The sequence below is a fragment of the Acanthochromis polyacanthus genome, chromosome 14 (genome assembly GCF_021347895.1).
Source record: "Acanthochromis polyacanthus isolate Apoly-LR-REF ecotype Palm Island chromosome 14, KAUST_Apoly_ChrSc, whole genome shotgun sequence".
Classification (NCBI taxonomy): domain Eukaryota; kingdom Metazoa; phylum Chordata; class Actinopteri; family Pomacentridae; genus Acanthochromis; species Acanthochromis polyacanthus.
The window spans coordinates 30099021-30114889 of NC_067126.1; the positions used below are offsets into that span (position 1 = coordinate 30099021).

A 15869-nucleotide genomic window follows, 5' to 3' on the forward strand; every position below is an offset into this window, starting at 1 on the left:
TAGGTTTATATGATTTGTTGTTGTTGTAGCGGGCAAGCAAATAAATGACAGCTTGTCTGAAGGAATTAATCCAACATATGAACATAATTTCAGTTAGGGCAAAGACAATGATGTAATATTAGTTGCAGTAATTTTCATAGTCTAGATGTCAGATTATTCTGGCAGGTGCTCCGAGCATAACATTAAACAGCCTTTTGGGAATGAGCCAGATTCGATTTTGAATTGAATCTACAGGAGACCTTTGGCTGTCTGCTGAGGGAGCCTATGACAACCACTGCACAGGCATCAATGAGTGAGAGGTCAAGTCTTTAAAGAGCATCTCCCTGATGACTCTGAACTCATCGCTGCTCTCTATTGCATATCCCTGGAGGGAAATAGCTGCAGAAATAGAGGGCTCTTTAGTTGCGTCAACTTTGATTATTCTGCACCAAGCACTTCCTAATGCCCATGCACGTCTTCACTGGCCTCTCATTATGCTGTATCTATTTTTAGTTATGTTGTATTAAAGCATCAGTAGGCTGAGGACAAAGAAAGAGAGGAAGGCATGATGGGTGATGACGATACTTGTGCTTTCCTAGCAGCTCACACACCAACAGAACGTAAACTCACTTTGTATAGTTGGCATGTCAGTAGCTTAATCCTTGAAACTGAAACACATTTGTTGCTAGAAAAGACTCCGTGAACAAAGCAGTGTTTGGAACACATTATTGTGCGCATACCAAAGATTAACAAAACCAGTTACACTACAAGTGTGATCCAATGTGGTGGAAGCACTTTTGTTTGTAGTAAGCATATATATTTCTGTCTGTATATTTCTGTTAAAGTGTCATGTTCAGAAGCCCAGTGTTATTTGATTGCAGATGGTTTATTTGTGTCTCAAGTAGGAGGAGCTTTAGGTAAGGGCAGAGGAGGGAGATCATTTAGTTACTTATGCTTTGTGTGTGTAGAGGTGTTCCCTCAAACAAACATTTTTTCTGTGAGAGACAAGGTATTGCTGTACCCAGGACGTGTGCATACGTAGTGTACCAGCGGTCATAGTTGATGTCAATATTGCATGATGTGGTGTAATGCTGAATACTCATCAGTGTAAAATGCCTCTGTTCAGTTATATAATTGTGACCTCAAGATGTTTCATGAATTTCATAAGCATCTGCAATAATTTTGTAGCAGTATTCCACTGTTGTTATTGTCTGTAATGTAAACACTGTAAACATAATTCTGTGGTACGATTAGTTCTTTCAATTGCTATTCGACAAAATCATTTCCAGTGTCAAGATTATGGTTTCTTGACCTTGGAATCGCAGTGTTTAGGTGCGCTCCTTTTCCTCCTCCATTATGAGGCTTTGCCCTCAGAGTGATGCTGTTATTAGCTGCGCCTGGACATGCCTATATGAACCACACCACTGGCAAAAAGGGCCTCTTAAGCAAGCCACGCTGTGGTGTTTCTACACACTGCCTCACAAAAAAAACACCACAGTGGAATTTTCCCGCTTTGTTGGAGTCTATTACACATGACAAATCTGCTTCTCCCTGGCAAACAGGAGTTACACTCTGTGACCCTGTTTTCATACAAATCAGACATAGACACATACATAGAGACTCTGTGTTCTTTGCAAAGCTCAAGCACTGACCTTGCTTTGAGTGCCACAACTCCAGTAGCCTGCTAAAAGCTTGATGAGCTGGCTGAAATATTACCCTCTTGAGACACCCATGCAAGCCTATATCTTGTTTTAATGAAGTCAAAGTCATTCTTGTCTAAGTGACCCAGCTTAAGGAGTTAATATTTGGGAGCAGGGCAAACCTTAAAGGCAGTGTTTTTGCCATCATGCAATTCCATGCCATAAGCTCTGCAGAAAGGTTGAGTTCCCTCCGTAGGCGATAGTGTCTGTTCCACTTCCATAGGCGAAATAAGGACTCTAATTACAATCGACTAGTGATTTTCTCCACTCCTCAGGGTCTTATCTGCCTTCCTCTGCCTAGTCCTGCTGCTGTGACACAGGCAAGGAGAAATCTAGAGGCATAAGCATTCTGGCCTCGATTATAGTCATAAAAATGGAAGCCCGGCTCCAAGCAATTACCCCATGGGGGAGCAGAACAAGTATAAGAGGGAAGGAGGGAGACAGATTCAGAGGGGAGGGATGCAGGTGAAGGAGAGTGCTCAGATATACAGAGGAAAGACAAAATGCTCAGATACAGAGGGTGGTGAGCGAAGGGAAAAGGACAAAAGCGAGAGCATGATGGAGAGAGGCAGAGTCAGAGAGGCTGTCACCTGTGAATAGTTCTCTAAAGCGCTGTGACAGGAGGCTGTCAACTCAGAGGAAAACAGAAAAGCAGGGAAAAAGGAAGAGAAGATAATCTGCTCCCAATGTGACATGATGTCAAAGGAGTGGCGCATCTAGTCTGGCACAGTACTGTCGTTTTGAACCCAGCCATGGGAGATCTCCCCCCAACTAGCCTGTTAATACTCATCACAATCACTGTCATCATCATCATTATCACTATAGTCATTGCCACCATCAATATTGCACACAGAGGACCCGGTTACTGGCAAGCAGGAGCTGTTCTCAAGCAGGAAGGTAGGAGTGTAGTAAATACTTCTGGACCGTCCTTGGGATAGCAAGCACCCACAGAGGAAGTTGCAAAAGTTTACTGGGTGAATCACCAATGAGATTGATGTCTCTGCATCATCCCGTGTCGAAATGTCTCTCACATGAGCTTCTCTAAATGACTGATCCTGAGGTAATCACACAAATCACTGGAGTCTTTGTTCAAAACAGCAACCTCCAGATTGACAGTCCCTAGATTGCTCATTGTTCTTATTATGGCCCACAGCAATGTTCTTTTTGTCTGACACAACACTATTGATCCCTCCGTGGGATAGCATGTTCACAGGTCTGCGTGAATTGCACTGGCTTTGTGATAGAACCACTGCAGCATTTTGGCTTTTTGTTCCAGATACAGATTGCCTTTGTGAGCTACTCTCATTTATTGGCAGTATGCCTTGGCATTATTATCATCAGCAACATCATATAAAAGTGTTTGATGAGGTTCAACAGCTTGTAGCAGCACAGAACAAAAGCAACTGTTGTATTAAATTTTGATCAAGAGAATCAGTCAATGGAGAAAAAAAAATCTTATGTATAGGGAAATACTTTTGCACTATATAGCCATGAATCCTCTTTGTGGATACAGGCTTTTGCATTAAAAGCACCAGTGACAGGGTGATGCTGTTAGATTAGCATCACACAGCTTTTAAAAATCTTTTCAAATGGCAGGCAAAAGCCCACACAATAAGCAGATGTGCTGCTTTTGAAGTCAGGTTTAATATACGAGAAATCAAGTTTTTCCAAAAAGGAGACTCTGTCCTCTGCTACACAGAGCTTTAAACGAGGCCACATTTTGCTGTTTCCACTTGAACTAATAATGGTGCATAAATTGTGCTTTTCAAGTGTAATTATATGTGTCATCCTGTGAATGCTAATGAAGCAGAAATGCAAAGGAATTGATTCTGGTGTTTTAAGATTGGTGAAAAAATGAACTCATCAGCCTTCACATTTAACCAATATGTCCTTCCTGTGTGTTTCCTGTGCCAGTCACACCTCACCAACAAGAACTACAAAAAATATCATAAACTTTTAGATTACTTAGTCCTTGTAAATGAACCAGGACTGCCAAACTGGATTAAAAACTGGATAATCCTCACAACAAAAACAGTTTGTGACAAAAGTTGCCTGGAAACAAATTTTAAAGTCATCGTTAAATCTGTTCAAGAACACTGACGCGATTTCTCCTCCACGCTCCCCCTCATGCAGTCATTGTTATTGACAGTCTTTCTTCTGTTGTCATTGTCTTGTGTGGCAAGTACTGACTGGCGTACTTTCCAGTACAAATGACAGCTCTTTTTATAGCATTCACCACATATATGACAGTCTTAAATGACATTTTAATTGTCATCCAAAATTGTAACTTCCTTTTCATGTTCCTATTTAATGTTCTGAGGAGGTCTTTGAATAAGTAACTAATGTTTTCACATAAAGAATTATGCCTGGATGATGCTACATAAATTGGTTTCAGTATCAGGTAATACCAGGGCAAGGATGACTGATCAATGTGAATACTGAAACTTTTTATTGGTAAAAAGCAGGCAATTTTAACCTGTGTTTCCTTGCTCCTGTCACATTTTCACTTACTGTATGATTATTTTTCACTGCAGTATAAAGTCTTACACCTCTATGGAAACAGCACTACCATGACTAGAAATAGAAATAACTTAAAGATGCTTTTTGTGCAATATAACCAAGGTTTAATGCAAAATTAAAAAAACATAATTTCTTTAATTCTTTATTTTACAAAATTGTGAAAATAAAAAAAATTCCAATGGCACATGGATGTTACCAATACTGGAAAATGGTGAACCCTCCTCCACAATAAACTATGGATTATTTACTGCTTACACCTAATTATTTGTAACATGCTTTCCTCCTACATCTACATCTGCTCTGTATAAACACAACCTTCAGTTCAGCTGCGAACTTCGTGAATATTTGCCACAAGACTGTTAGTCACAACTAAGTCACGAAATGCTTCTTGGTTAAGGTTAGGGTTAGAGAAATGTGTCATGATTTGAGGTAAAGTACATCATTAATGATCTCTGTTAGCAACAAATCAGCTTTCTAAAGTTGATGTGTTGGAAGTAGGACGAATTGACAAGGCCAGGGATCTGAATGGCTTTGTCAATTGCCAAACTGCGTATATATACTCCCCTTTAAGTATTAACTGGTATCTGACGTGTTTTTACCCACAAAAAGTTCAGTTATCCGGCTAGAACTTCTTATCACATTTTGTCAATTTGCTCTCAACAGAAGAATTTAAAACATTATTTTGGTTGCTCTGCAAGTTTCTGGTTACAAATCCTTTACAGTTACATCAGGAATCCTGGCAGAAATTATGTTCTGTTGTGAATTTACATTTGCATTATTTGAAAGTGAATGGTGTTTGTAGGCTCTTGTCACATTATCAGCTTATACAGTATAAAAGCACTTTTGCAGCTGTGGGCGCCAGAGCAATTTTCACCCTCTGATTCACCTATAGCTTCGCCTGGAGCTGCACACTCGCTCACCTCAGTAAGCCACTTTACTGTTTTTTTTTTTTGAATGCCGTTCTCTGCAATGTAGTTATTATAATTCTGGTATGGTGTCATGCCGCTGCATGCAGTTTCCTAAAACCTTAGTATTTTAACAAGGTGACTTTGTGGCAGTTTTTAAGTAACTGCACTGCATGGTTCCTCCAGGTCTGGTCACACAGGCTGCTCCGAGGTTTGTTCTCTTCGCTCACACCTCAGGCCTGCTTTTCTGTCCCTGCTGCTGCAGAAATCCTTTAACCTCTGCTGTCATTCTCCCACTGCGCAGCAGTGTTGGGTCTCTCGTTGGAATGAGTCTGCAACACTGCAGTGAGGGTGCAGAGCTGTCAGGCCTCATTGCCACTTAATGAACAAACATATTTCTGGTATATGCTTTGGTTAAGTGGAAAAGCCATCTGCACAAGTTATGCAAAATGGACTTGAACATCACAAATGAGCATGCATCCTACACTGGTGCTGATTGGCAATCAGATAAAATATGGACTACGTGTGCAAGTGTTTGTATCTTTCTAGCCTAGAGCCACACATGACTCTTTTCTCAATTGCCCGCTCTCTTTCTGCCAGATGTGCATCTCTTTTGTTTACTGTTAAATCTGTATCCAGTTTCTTAATTATGCATTTCAGTATTGTATTCCTAGTGAGTCTCACATGATGTGAACATGCACCCTTATCGGGACATAAATGTCAGAAGTCTGTGAATTATTTGGACATTGACGCATCTGGTCCTGAAAAGCTTTGTTTGCAATATGTCTTAAAGGAAAAGTTATAGCACAATATGATTTCAACCGTAACATTTGATTTCAGCGTCAGGCAAAAATTCTTTTACAGTGAATCTTTGCAATTATTCAACCAACCCTGCCAAGTAAAGGATGTGTATGTGTGGAATAATGTATTCAAGTTCCCTCGAATTGGAAGTTGTAAGCAGAAATACACACCAAGATAAAATGCAGAATACAGCGTGCTTTCTAGTTGAATCAAAGTTGTTGTTTTTTTAAAAGAGTGAAGCAACAACTGGGGACTGCTAAAAAAAAACTGATGTGTGACAGGTGTTTGAAAATTGGAAGATGGAGAGACTTTTCATGACATCACACACTATCTGCCCCATGAAAGCTGATGATAACACCTCTGTGTTTATCAGACTCAGCAGCCTTCTCTTTGAGCATGAAGGGTTTATACCTTTTGAAAGACTTTGTTGATCAAAACTAAAACACGCTTTTCGAAGCTGGTAATTGTCATCCTTAATATCCTTAATCGACTGTATGCAAAGCCTTGCTACATGCAGTTGTATACAAATTTGTACCACACCTCTGTTCAAATTGCAGATATTTTTTACTTTTTGAAGTGAAAGTTGTAACACTCAACAAACATGTGCTCCTCTATGCAACTGCTTGAGGATCTGAAATGAAGCTAATTGGTCGCTACAAAACAGAGAAAGGCCAGGGTTGTTATGGAAGCAACGTGCTGTGGGCAAATATTAAATAATATACTTTGATGTAATCAGTCAAGAGACTGAACAAAGGTTGGCTTCTACAACTCGTCAATGAACGAAGTCATATGACAAGATCCATCAATGAACTATACTTGTTTTCGCTTCAGAAATCAACACTGTATGAAAACTGTTATTCTGGTAATACTGCAGATGTTCAAACAGTAGTGGTATTCCTGTTTGTTGGATAATGCCAAAATACTGTTTATGTTTGCTAAATTCAATTGTGCTGTATATCAGGATGTTTGTCTGTTTAGAGGCATGTGTAAGTCAGTGTATGTTAATGTAGCTGCATGACATTTAGGGTTTGTGTTTGCGTAAGCCTCTTATCTATGCTGAACCAGCAGTGGGTTGAAGCCACTTCAGGCATTTTCAGATGGGGTCTTGTATTGTCAGCAGCACCCATAGAGATGACACGGGAACGTGTACGTTGGTAGCGTCGTGTGCTGTCATGTGTCATCTGTTTCTTTAGGACCTGTCTAAGGACACAAGGGGACAGGATCTGATTCAGCTTTGGGGCTGCAGGCAGATCAGGCCCAACAGGCTCATTGTAATGTCAAATAAAGGCGTTGGGGGCCTTGTTGGTATGGCAAAGCCAGTCACCTATTGTCCCTGTCCTCTCCTTCCACACCATGCCTGGTACTGACCGACCAAGGCTGGGCTCACACCCGTTAAATAAGCATAAGCTCTTTTTAATGGTCATTACTGCTGTGCTTGGCCAGACTTGGTGGATCGTAATGCTGAATAGATGTGTCCCATTCTGTGTAGAGGCCAAGCATGGAAAATGCTTGAATTACACAGAGCAGTGAGTACTCTCTCTCCATGGCAAATGTGAGCCCTACTTATTAGTGTGATCCTTGTCCTTTTTTCATCGGACCAGGGCCACATTTTGGCACATATCCCTGTGTTATCACAAAGTAATTATGACTATATTGGATTCATATTCCTAATAGTGTTAATGAGTCATGCAGAATCAAAAAGGTTTGTGGGGAAGTGTGTTAAACAAAGACAGCTTTTTGGTTTGAACAGCCTTCGGATATGATAATAGAGGCATGGCAGTAATCCGTGGTGCTCCCTGAGAGGCCACTACACTTAACAGAAACAGTGTATTGTTGTGTGGCTGTGGGATTGGGGAGAGAACGGCTTTCGGATCTTGGATCTTGCTGCTTACTCCTAAGTGTTTACAATCCTGCAATATACACCAATCAGTCACACTATCAAAAACCACAAACAAATGAAGTGAATAACCAAAACCATTTTATTGAAAGACAATGCTCTGCTGGGAAACTTTGGGTCCTGGCATTCATGTAGACGTTACTGTGATGCATACCACCCACCCACCTAACTATTCTTACAGACCAAGCCCACTCCGCAAAAAGAAAACCTGCATGATGGTCAGTAATTATATGAGGGACAACAGAACACTAACCAATTTGTCAAACAAGAGAAAAGACCTGTGGACTGTCTCCAGGCTTTTCCAAATTCAGAAACAGCAGGGTTGGGGCAGGCATTCAGGCAGGACGCCCGCCTGCTATAGGCTAGGCTCTGAATATCAGGAGTGACAGCCTTATGGCTGCAGCAGATGTCTCTCTCTGCTGTGCTTGATCAGTACCGTAGAACATCTCATCAGTGGGATTGAAGGCCAGCCACTTCATGTGAATATTAAGAAAGAGATAACAGTCGCTCTTTTGCTTAAACATAGCACTGTAATAAGAGGAACTAACTGTGCAGCCTAAGATAAAGTCGCTGGACTCGAGAAGGCGAGACGTTGCCAAACAAAACAATTGGATTATGAGCTTAGAAGAAAGAAGGCATAGAAGTGGTGGGCCAAGAACAGTGACATTTGCAGGAGCAGGAAATCTCGGAAATCTCTGTCTTCCTTCAGGCAGTAGGCAAAACAGTTTGGTGTTTGCCTCACCATATGTTTAATCTTTTTTTCATAAGCATCTGCTACACATTAATACGAAAGACATGCAAAACTCAAAAAGCTTTACACATGCAAAATTATTCCTGTTATATAGGTGTATAGAATAAAATTGCATAAAGACCACATGTACGTACTTATCCATATGGCTGCTTTTAGTCAGACCCCATTCTAACCAGACTACCATACCTAAGCAGAGTGAATTGTGTTAAATATTAAAATTTTCACATTTTCTCTATCTCTCTTTCCCTCTCCTCTTTTATATATATATATATATATATATATGTCCATATGAATTATCCCCCTCTATTATAGCTGCAGCCTTACGTTCTTTCCTCTCCTGCACACTAGAGTAATTCCAGATTTGTATCAGAAAGCAGTGAGACTGTATTTGAATTATCTCACCCACTCCTTTTCTCTGCATGCATGTGCAGCTTGCCCTCTTGTCACTATTAGTCAGTGTCCTCTCCTTAACTCCTATTTCCTCTGCAAATTCATCTTTGTAATGCAGTCCTCCAAATGTGTCTGTGTGTGTGTGCACATTTGTGTGGAATTGCTCCAAAGTTTTTACCACCTCTTGTGGAAAACAATCCTCCAGCTAGCACTGTCACGTTATTCGTCACTTACCCACCTTCAGACAGCAAATGTGCATATGATGCATGTCAGCCTAATGTGTTTGACCCAAGATGGAGACCACTGTCACTGTGCTTTGTGCTGTTAACTCCAGTCTGCAGTGTGTTTTTACTCACATCACTGAAAAACCAGAGAATTTAAGAGTAAAAGAGAGGTTAGGTTTCAGTTTCATTTCTCTGTTTGCCCGTTAAGTGACCAAGATTAGTAAGAAGGTAACTTGCATCCACCTCTTGTCAAGAGGAGGGTCATGAACAGTTGTTGGCTGACAGGGATTGACCCATACGTACTGACCTCCAATGCAGGTTGTGGCTTGAACCCATTTTTAGACATGTACTCTTTTCCGTTAACCCTTTGATGCTCAACATGGTTCAAGAGATGTCCATTTTCCATTGAATTTGGGTCACTTTTAGCCATGATGTGCATCAAAGGGTTAATCTGACGGTATCTGAATTTGTCAGGATTTGGTCACCTTTACGTAAAAGTGACGGCAATCGCACTAGGTCAGCCCGAGTGACATTTTTATATCACTTTGGATAGTTTGAACTGCATCCTGTGGCATTAATGGATAGGCAAGCACAAGCAGCAGCAGAGTGTGTGAAATGATTTAGAAATTTCTTTACCAACAGTTCATCACCAACACATAGGTTACGTTCCAAAATGATTAAATAACTCTCTCATTGGCTTTGTCTTACAATTTCACATCTTCTACAAAATGAAATGTCCAACCAACCGAAGCTTTACGATACCAAAAAACCAAATAGATCTGATTATTTAGTCTCTCCAATAATCAGTGTAATTTAGTTTATTGCTTCCGGCTGTTTGTGAGACTCTCTCCTCTGGCTTTATACCTGCAGTATCAGACAGTAGCATCTCCAAAGGGAGGGAGTTGGAAGCATTTAAGCACATGGAGAAACAGGGTAACGTCATTAATTACTTGTAAATTATGCACAACATGATGGTGACAGGATCGATCACAATCTCAACGCAAGTCACACTGTGTACTTTTCACATCAGACAGGTGAGCTGTCACACCAGAGTCACAGTTTATAAGCTGCATCATTTCCTACACAGCTGTCAGGATATTCTTAATTTTACTGCTTGTAAAATAGTCGTTTGATTATTGTCACACATGGTCAGAATTTTCAGTTATTAGGTCAGTTTTTCTACTGAAACCTTCAGACTCTGTGTGCATTTTGATGAGGAGTTGGTAGACTGCAATCATGTCAAAGAGTTCAGATTTCAAGCTTTGCTGCTAAAAAAAATCATTTTTTCTAACAGCCAACAGCTTAAAGTAAATGTTCTGTTAAAAGTAATTGAATATGTCCTTCTCCCCTTTACAATTTGTGCATATGTAGTTTAGAAATTCATGTTAGTATTTGGTGTTTTCATCATTCATACCAAGTTCCATCTGTCTTAGGCAAAGTAAAAATGGAAATGGTTCTGATTGGTTGGAATGATGAGTTGAAATTGGCAATTTTCATTTGACTGAGTCTCACAGTAGGGGTTATGTGTCACACAGAGGACTGACGGCTCATTTCTTCCCCTTTGTAAATCGGTGCTGTGCCCACTCCATCCCTGCCCTGTTCACAGTATGCGCTCTGTAAGCTTGTAGGCATTTATTTATATCAGTGATGAGGAGACATCGCTATTTCCTGGCGAGTCTGCCTGTCATCACTGGCCTGTGCTGGGCAATAACAGAATTACCATAATGATATGAAATACAAAATGTAATCTACTCAACCACTTGTGGTTTACTGGTTAAGTAGACTGATTTCTTTAATGTCAGCAAGAGGCACTTTAAAAATTCAAGTAGAATTGAACGAATAGTCATGTGAATGCCAAACAGTAAATGAATTTTGAATTGTTGCTTTCTGTCATATGGTCTCTGTTTTTAACCAGCACACTAAAAGATGGGAGACAACTTAAATCATTTTAATCACTGAGTTTTTAACAGTACTTAAGCTTAAGTAGCTCAAGTTGCAGCTACAATCATTGTAGGTCTGTGTTGTCTCAATTTATGACTATGTGCCTCTATCATTGCTGTTGCTGATAATTTTGTTTTATTTTCTTTGCTCCGTTACTTCTCTTGTTTTCTGCTTGCTTTTATTTTCCTCTGTGTGCAGTGAAACACTCTGGATCTACCGCGTTGTTTGTAAAGTGCTATATAAATACAGTTTCTCCTGGCACTGCACAGGTATTCCAGCCACATTAAAAATGCCATTACATTAAAGAAACAGAATGTAGCAGCTTTGCCTCCTGCATGCGCCCTCTCACTACAGTCAAGCATCGCCTATCCTCAACTGAGGAGAGGTGAGCAGTGGAGGGTATAAAGCAGTAGTTTGGGGGAGGGGTGAGCGGAGCTTGTCTACTATGTTGAGGGAAATTTCAGTGGACCCCCAGGGAAAGCAGGAGAGTCGGTGTGAAAAGTAGGCTGGTCTTGGTGTTGTAGAGTGACTAAATGTCCTCAGACAGGTCACAAAAGAAGCTGACAGCCGGATTATGTGTGTTCGTGTGTGTATGTGCATGTCTCGATGTGTGTATGCAGCTGGCTGTGAATGTAATTGACCGTGGTAATGGACATTACATGGTACAGCTAGGGATAGCAAGGCGAGGGTTCTTCCATCTGTGCATTGAGTTATGGTGAGTGAGGTCTTTTTGCAAGAAATAACTGTGTGAATAGACTTGTTATACTTCCAGAGAAGGGATGTAAAGGTATTACAAGATTGCAAATGAGTGTGTAGACAGTGCATATTAGAAAGTATCCACTCATCTTAGAAATTCTCACCTGTTATTACTTTTCAAAAATGAGTCATGGTAAAAATTTCGTTTAGCTTTTGTTGACAAAATTTTTTTATGTCAAAGTGAAAACAGATTTCTACACAGTTACGTCAAAGAATTAGAAATATGTGGAATTGTATAAGTATTTACCACTGGCTCACCTGATTTAACACAGATGCAATCAGTTGACGCTAGAAGTCACAAAATTTGTGAAATGAAAATCATCTGAATGAATGTATCTTAAATGACTGTTGTATCAAGACACCTGTATCTAGAAGATTCATTCATCGGCGAATCAGTACTCCTGGCTATAACTACACGTTAAGACAAAAGAACACTTCTAGCAATTCTGTGAAAAGGTTATTGGAAAGAATAAGTCAGGAGATGGATGCAAGAAAATTTCCAAGCCACTCAATATCCCTTGGAGTGCCGTTAAATCCATCATTAGGAAATGGAAGGAATATGGCGCATGTGGAAATCAGCCAAAGCTACACAGAAATGGTTTATAGACGACAAGGTGATCTGGACTGGCCGAGTCGGAGCCCAAACCCTAATCCAGTTGAAAATTTGTGGCTGAACTTGAAAAGAGCTGCTTACTCAGTGATCCCTGTGCAACTTGACAGCTTTAGCAGTTTGGCAAAGACGACTGAGGTAAAATTACAGTGTCCAGATGTGCAAGGCTGACTGAGATCTGTCCACACAGAGTTAATGCTGTAACTGCTGTGCCTATAGGTGCATCTACTAAATACTGACCTGAACAGGGGAACTATTTATGCAGTAACTTATATATGAAACATAAGAGATGTGAAAGAGTCTTTTTTTGTAAATGTTTGTCAAAAAAGTCAAATTATATTGACCATGATTCAGTGTTCAAAAGCAGAAAAAGGGGAGAACACTTAGCGGGGTGAGTGTGTTACATATACACTGTGTGTGCGTGTGTGTGTGTGTCACAATTCTTCTATATACAAAAGATCTTGTGTGGACCTTATGAGTATCGTGATGCAGTGCTTGGAGCTTGAGAGCTGTGCGAATAATGCCCTTGTTCAGGTTGGATAATTAGTCAAATGCTGATTTCTACTCAACTCCCATAGGAACAGGGCCACCAAGGCTAAATATCACCCACTGAAGTGGTGCTTATCTTTCTATGTGGGCTGGAAAAATGGCAGTGCCATATAGGCTGTGTGTCTGAGTATATTTGGGTCTGTGTGTACCTAAGCTACTTGCAAGGAAACATTTCCATTTGGAATTAGTTTGTTCGCCTGCACTGTCTTAACCCTCTATATTATACCGTTATTAACCTACATACCACGATGAACCACAATGCAGTTGGAGCAAGATGTCAACTGCCAACCAGCCTCCCTCATATTGACTTCACATTTGTCATATTTGTCAATAGAAATACATTAAACTCTGTGATGAGAATGCATTCCTGACCTTCACTTCCATGCCTTCTCTTGTTGTGTTATGTGCAGGAGCTTCAGTTTGAGCGGCTAACCAGGGAGCTGGAAGTGGAGAGGCAGATTGTGGCCAATCAGCTGGAAAGATGCAGACTCGGGGCCGAGTCACCAGGCGCTGGTAGCAGCAGGTAATGAGAGGATGCACACACACATACGCACACAAAGCCACAGTCCAACACATGGCTTTTCCATCCTTCACAGCAGTGGCCATATTCCATAGTGTAACCTTATGGCATTATAGCATGGTGATGGAGCAACCCAGTGTGCTCAAATATGATTGGACTGTAATTTAAACACATCCCCTTCTGTTCCATTATTTTGAAATGGGCAGAATTACTCCAGTGTGTATATGATACTCAGGAATACCAGCAAATCATTTGATAATTTAGATGTGTCCTGGTAAATTCACTGACGCTATGTTTAAGTTGAGCTGAAATTAAAATGTATACATCTGTCACTCTAGGGAAAATATGAAATGTGTGATTGCCAGTGACAGCATGTATTTGTGTGTGAGAATGTGCATGATAGTGAGGTGTTATTTGCTCATTGAGGCACTGCTGTCGGTGTGGAAGAGCTTCTGAGTTTGCTCTGGCAACTCGTTCCCACTTCATCAGCAAAGACACTAGGCTGCCTGATCATCACACCTCACTGACCACACATTCTGTCCTGTCTGCTGTGGCTCAGGCATGTCGGGTTCATTTGTAAAGCTCAGTATTACAGTATCCCAATCTGTTTCACAAGCAAGCATCATGGGCAAGAGCATAGAGAAACATATAGACAATAGATGCAGCCAAAATCTGAATTTGTCCTAAACATTTTCAGTTGCAGAAGGTTGCTGATATATAGATGATAGATGTTGATCAGACATTGTAAATTATCCTTGCCCCTGTCAAATGTGCTTTGGATCATGTGGTCACTGCTAAAGTGTAATTGCACCCAAAGGCCTCGATGACTGATTGGCATCCAGTCACTGAAGCTATACTGGGTCAGTAGGCTCATGAACAGTTTTCCTCTGGCCACTAAGTGACTTCCGTCCCTGTTAGTAAAGTACTTAGTCGCAGTTTGTCCTTTAAGAAGCGCAGCGCTGTGAAGGTGTGGACTACTTTTGAGACATACTGGAGGCTTAATGACCACCCAATGTTCAGTAAGGGCCCTTTGAGTACACAGTTTATCTAATCATCGCAGTTTGGTTTCTTCTTTCATCATTGCTTCCTGCAGTATTTATAATTTTTTACTGGAATAAATGTCACTAATTGTCCACAGCCGTCATTTAGAGCCATTTTTATGCACCAAGGAGTTGGCAGTTGCTAATGTCACTGACGCCATGTGTCACAGAGAGTTCCAGCTGCATTTTTTTGTCGTACATCGTGCACGTCTGATGGAACAGACACGCTACAATTTTAATCAGTCCAGTTGTCTACGATGGCGATGTAACGGCTCACATTTTATTCGCACACTGAAGTGTATTTTTATGCTTGCAGTATACTTTCCTGTGTTGTCCACATATAAGAACATAGTTTGCGTGTTGAGCTCTGAGCACTTCCTGCACACGTGACCAACATCTCAATACTAAACGCTTCCTGCGTAAACACAGATGGTGCATCGGAGCTGCTACTGCTCTATTAATGTGCTGCTCACGCTACACTAGGGATACTCAGTTTGCTTTGCCTGGGGTTTTCATTGTAACATGACAGGAAGGCAGGTGCCAGTTGATAAAGAAACAATCATTTTTATCAGATAAACATTAAAAGGCCCATATATCTCCTTTTTTTTAAATTATTTTGAAATTAACTAAGTAATAGATATTATTGAACATTTACTTTGTAAACCAAAAACAATCACAGTAGGAATCTGAGTATTCTTATTGTCAGTGGGTAATTTGGCACCCTATCACGCCATCAGGCCATAAAGCTTGATTTATGGCTCTCAGTTGAACCTACAGTGTAGTGGTGGACTGTACTCTGTAGCTGACATGCACCTCCCCAGAAATGTAATTACATGTCCCACTGACGCATGTCATGTTTAATTTGTATAAGCATAACACTGAAGTGAAACAATATCCAATAGGCTGTATTTGTATCTGGCGTGCTTACAATGCAAACACAACAGGCACTTATCTGCTATTATATCCATATGCTGTTTTCTGTGTTTCCATTGCTCTACCAAATCATGCATAAAATCAGCCTGTTCTGACATCTTCTCACCTTTCTGCCTTTGTTGTAATACTGGTAAAAGTGGCTGCTGTTCAACATTTATGAGTGTCAACTCCAGCATGATCTACTCTGTTTCAGCAATTATTTCCAGAAGTAGAAACCCGACCGCTAACTCGCGATTTGGCGGTGGAATTGCAGTGCAACATAACACAACAGCACATCAGTATAAATGCTGGCATAGACCACTTGTGCAGCCACTTCATAGATTCAACACGGGTGTCAATCAAGTTTACGTTGA

General features: G+C 40.6%; 1 protein-coding gene across 7 annotated transcripts in view; it reads left to right on the forward strand.

Annotated features, from left to right (window-relative positions):
- The window catches only part of LOC110968601 (plakophilin-4), an 86586-nt gene that overhangs the window by 22688 nt on the left and 48029 nt on the right, over window positions 1–15869 (forward strand). For all 7 annotated transcript variants that reach the window (XM_022218553.2, XM_022218524.2, XM_022218544.2 and 4 more), the window contains one exon: window positions 13434–13546. In XM_022218553.2, coding sequence (XP_022074245.1) covers window positions 13434–13546 — 113 coding nt within the window. The remainder of the gene's footprint in view (window positions 1–13433; window positions 13547–15869) is intronic.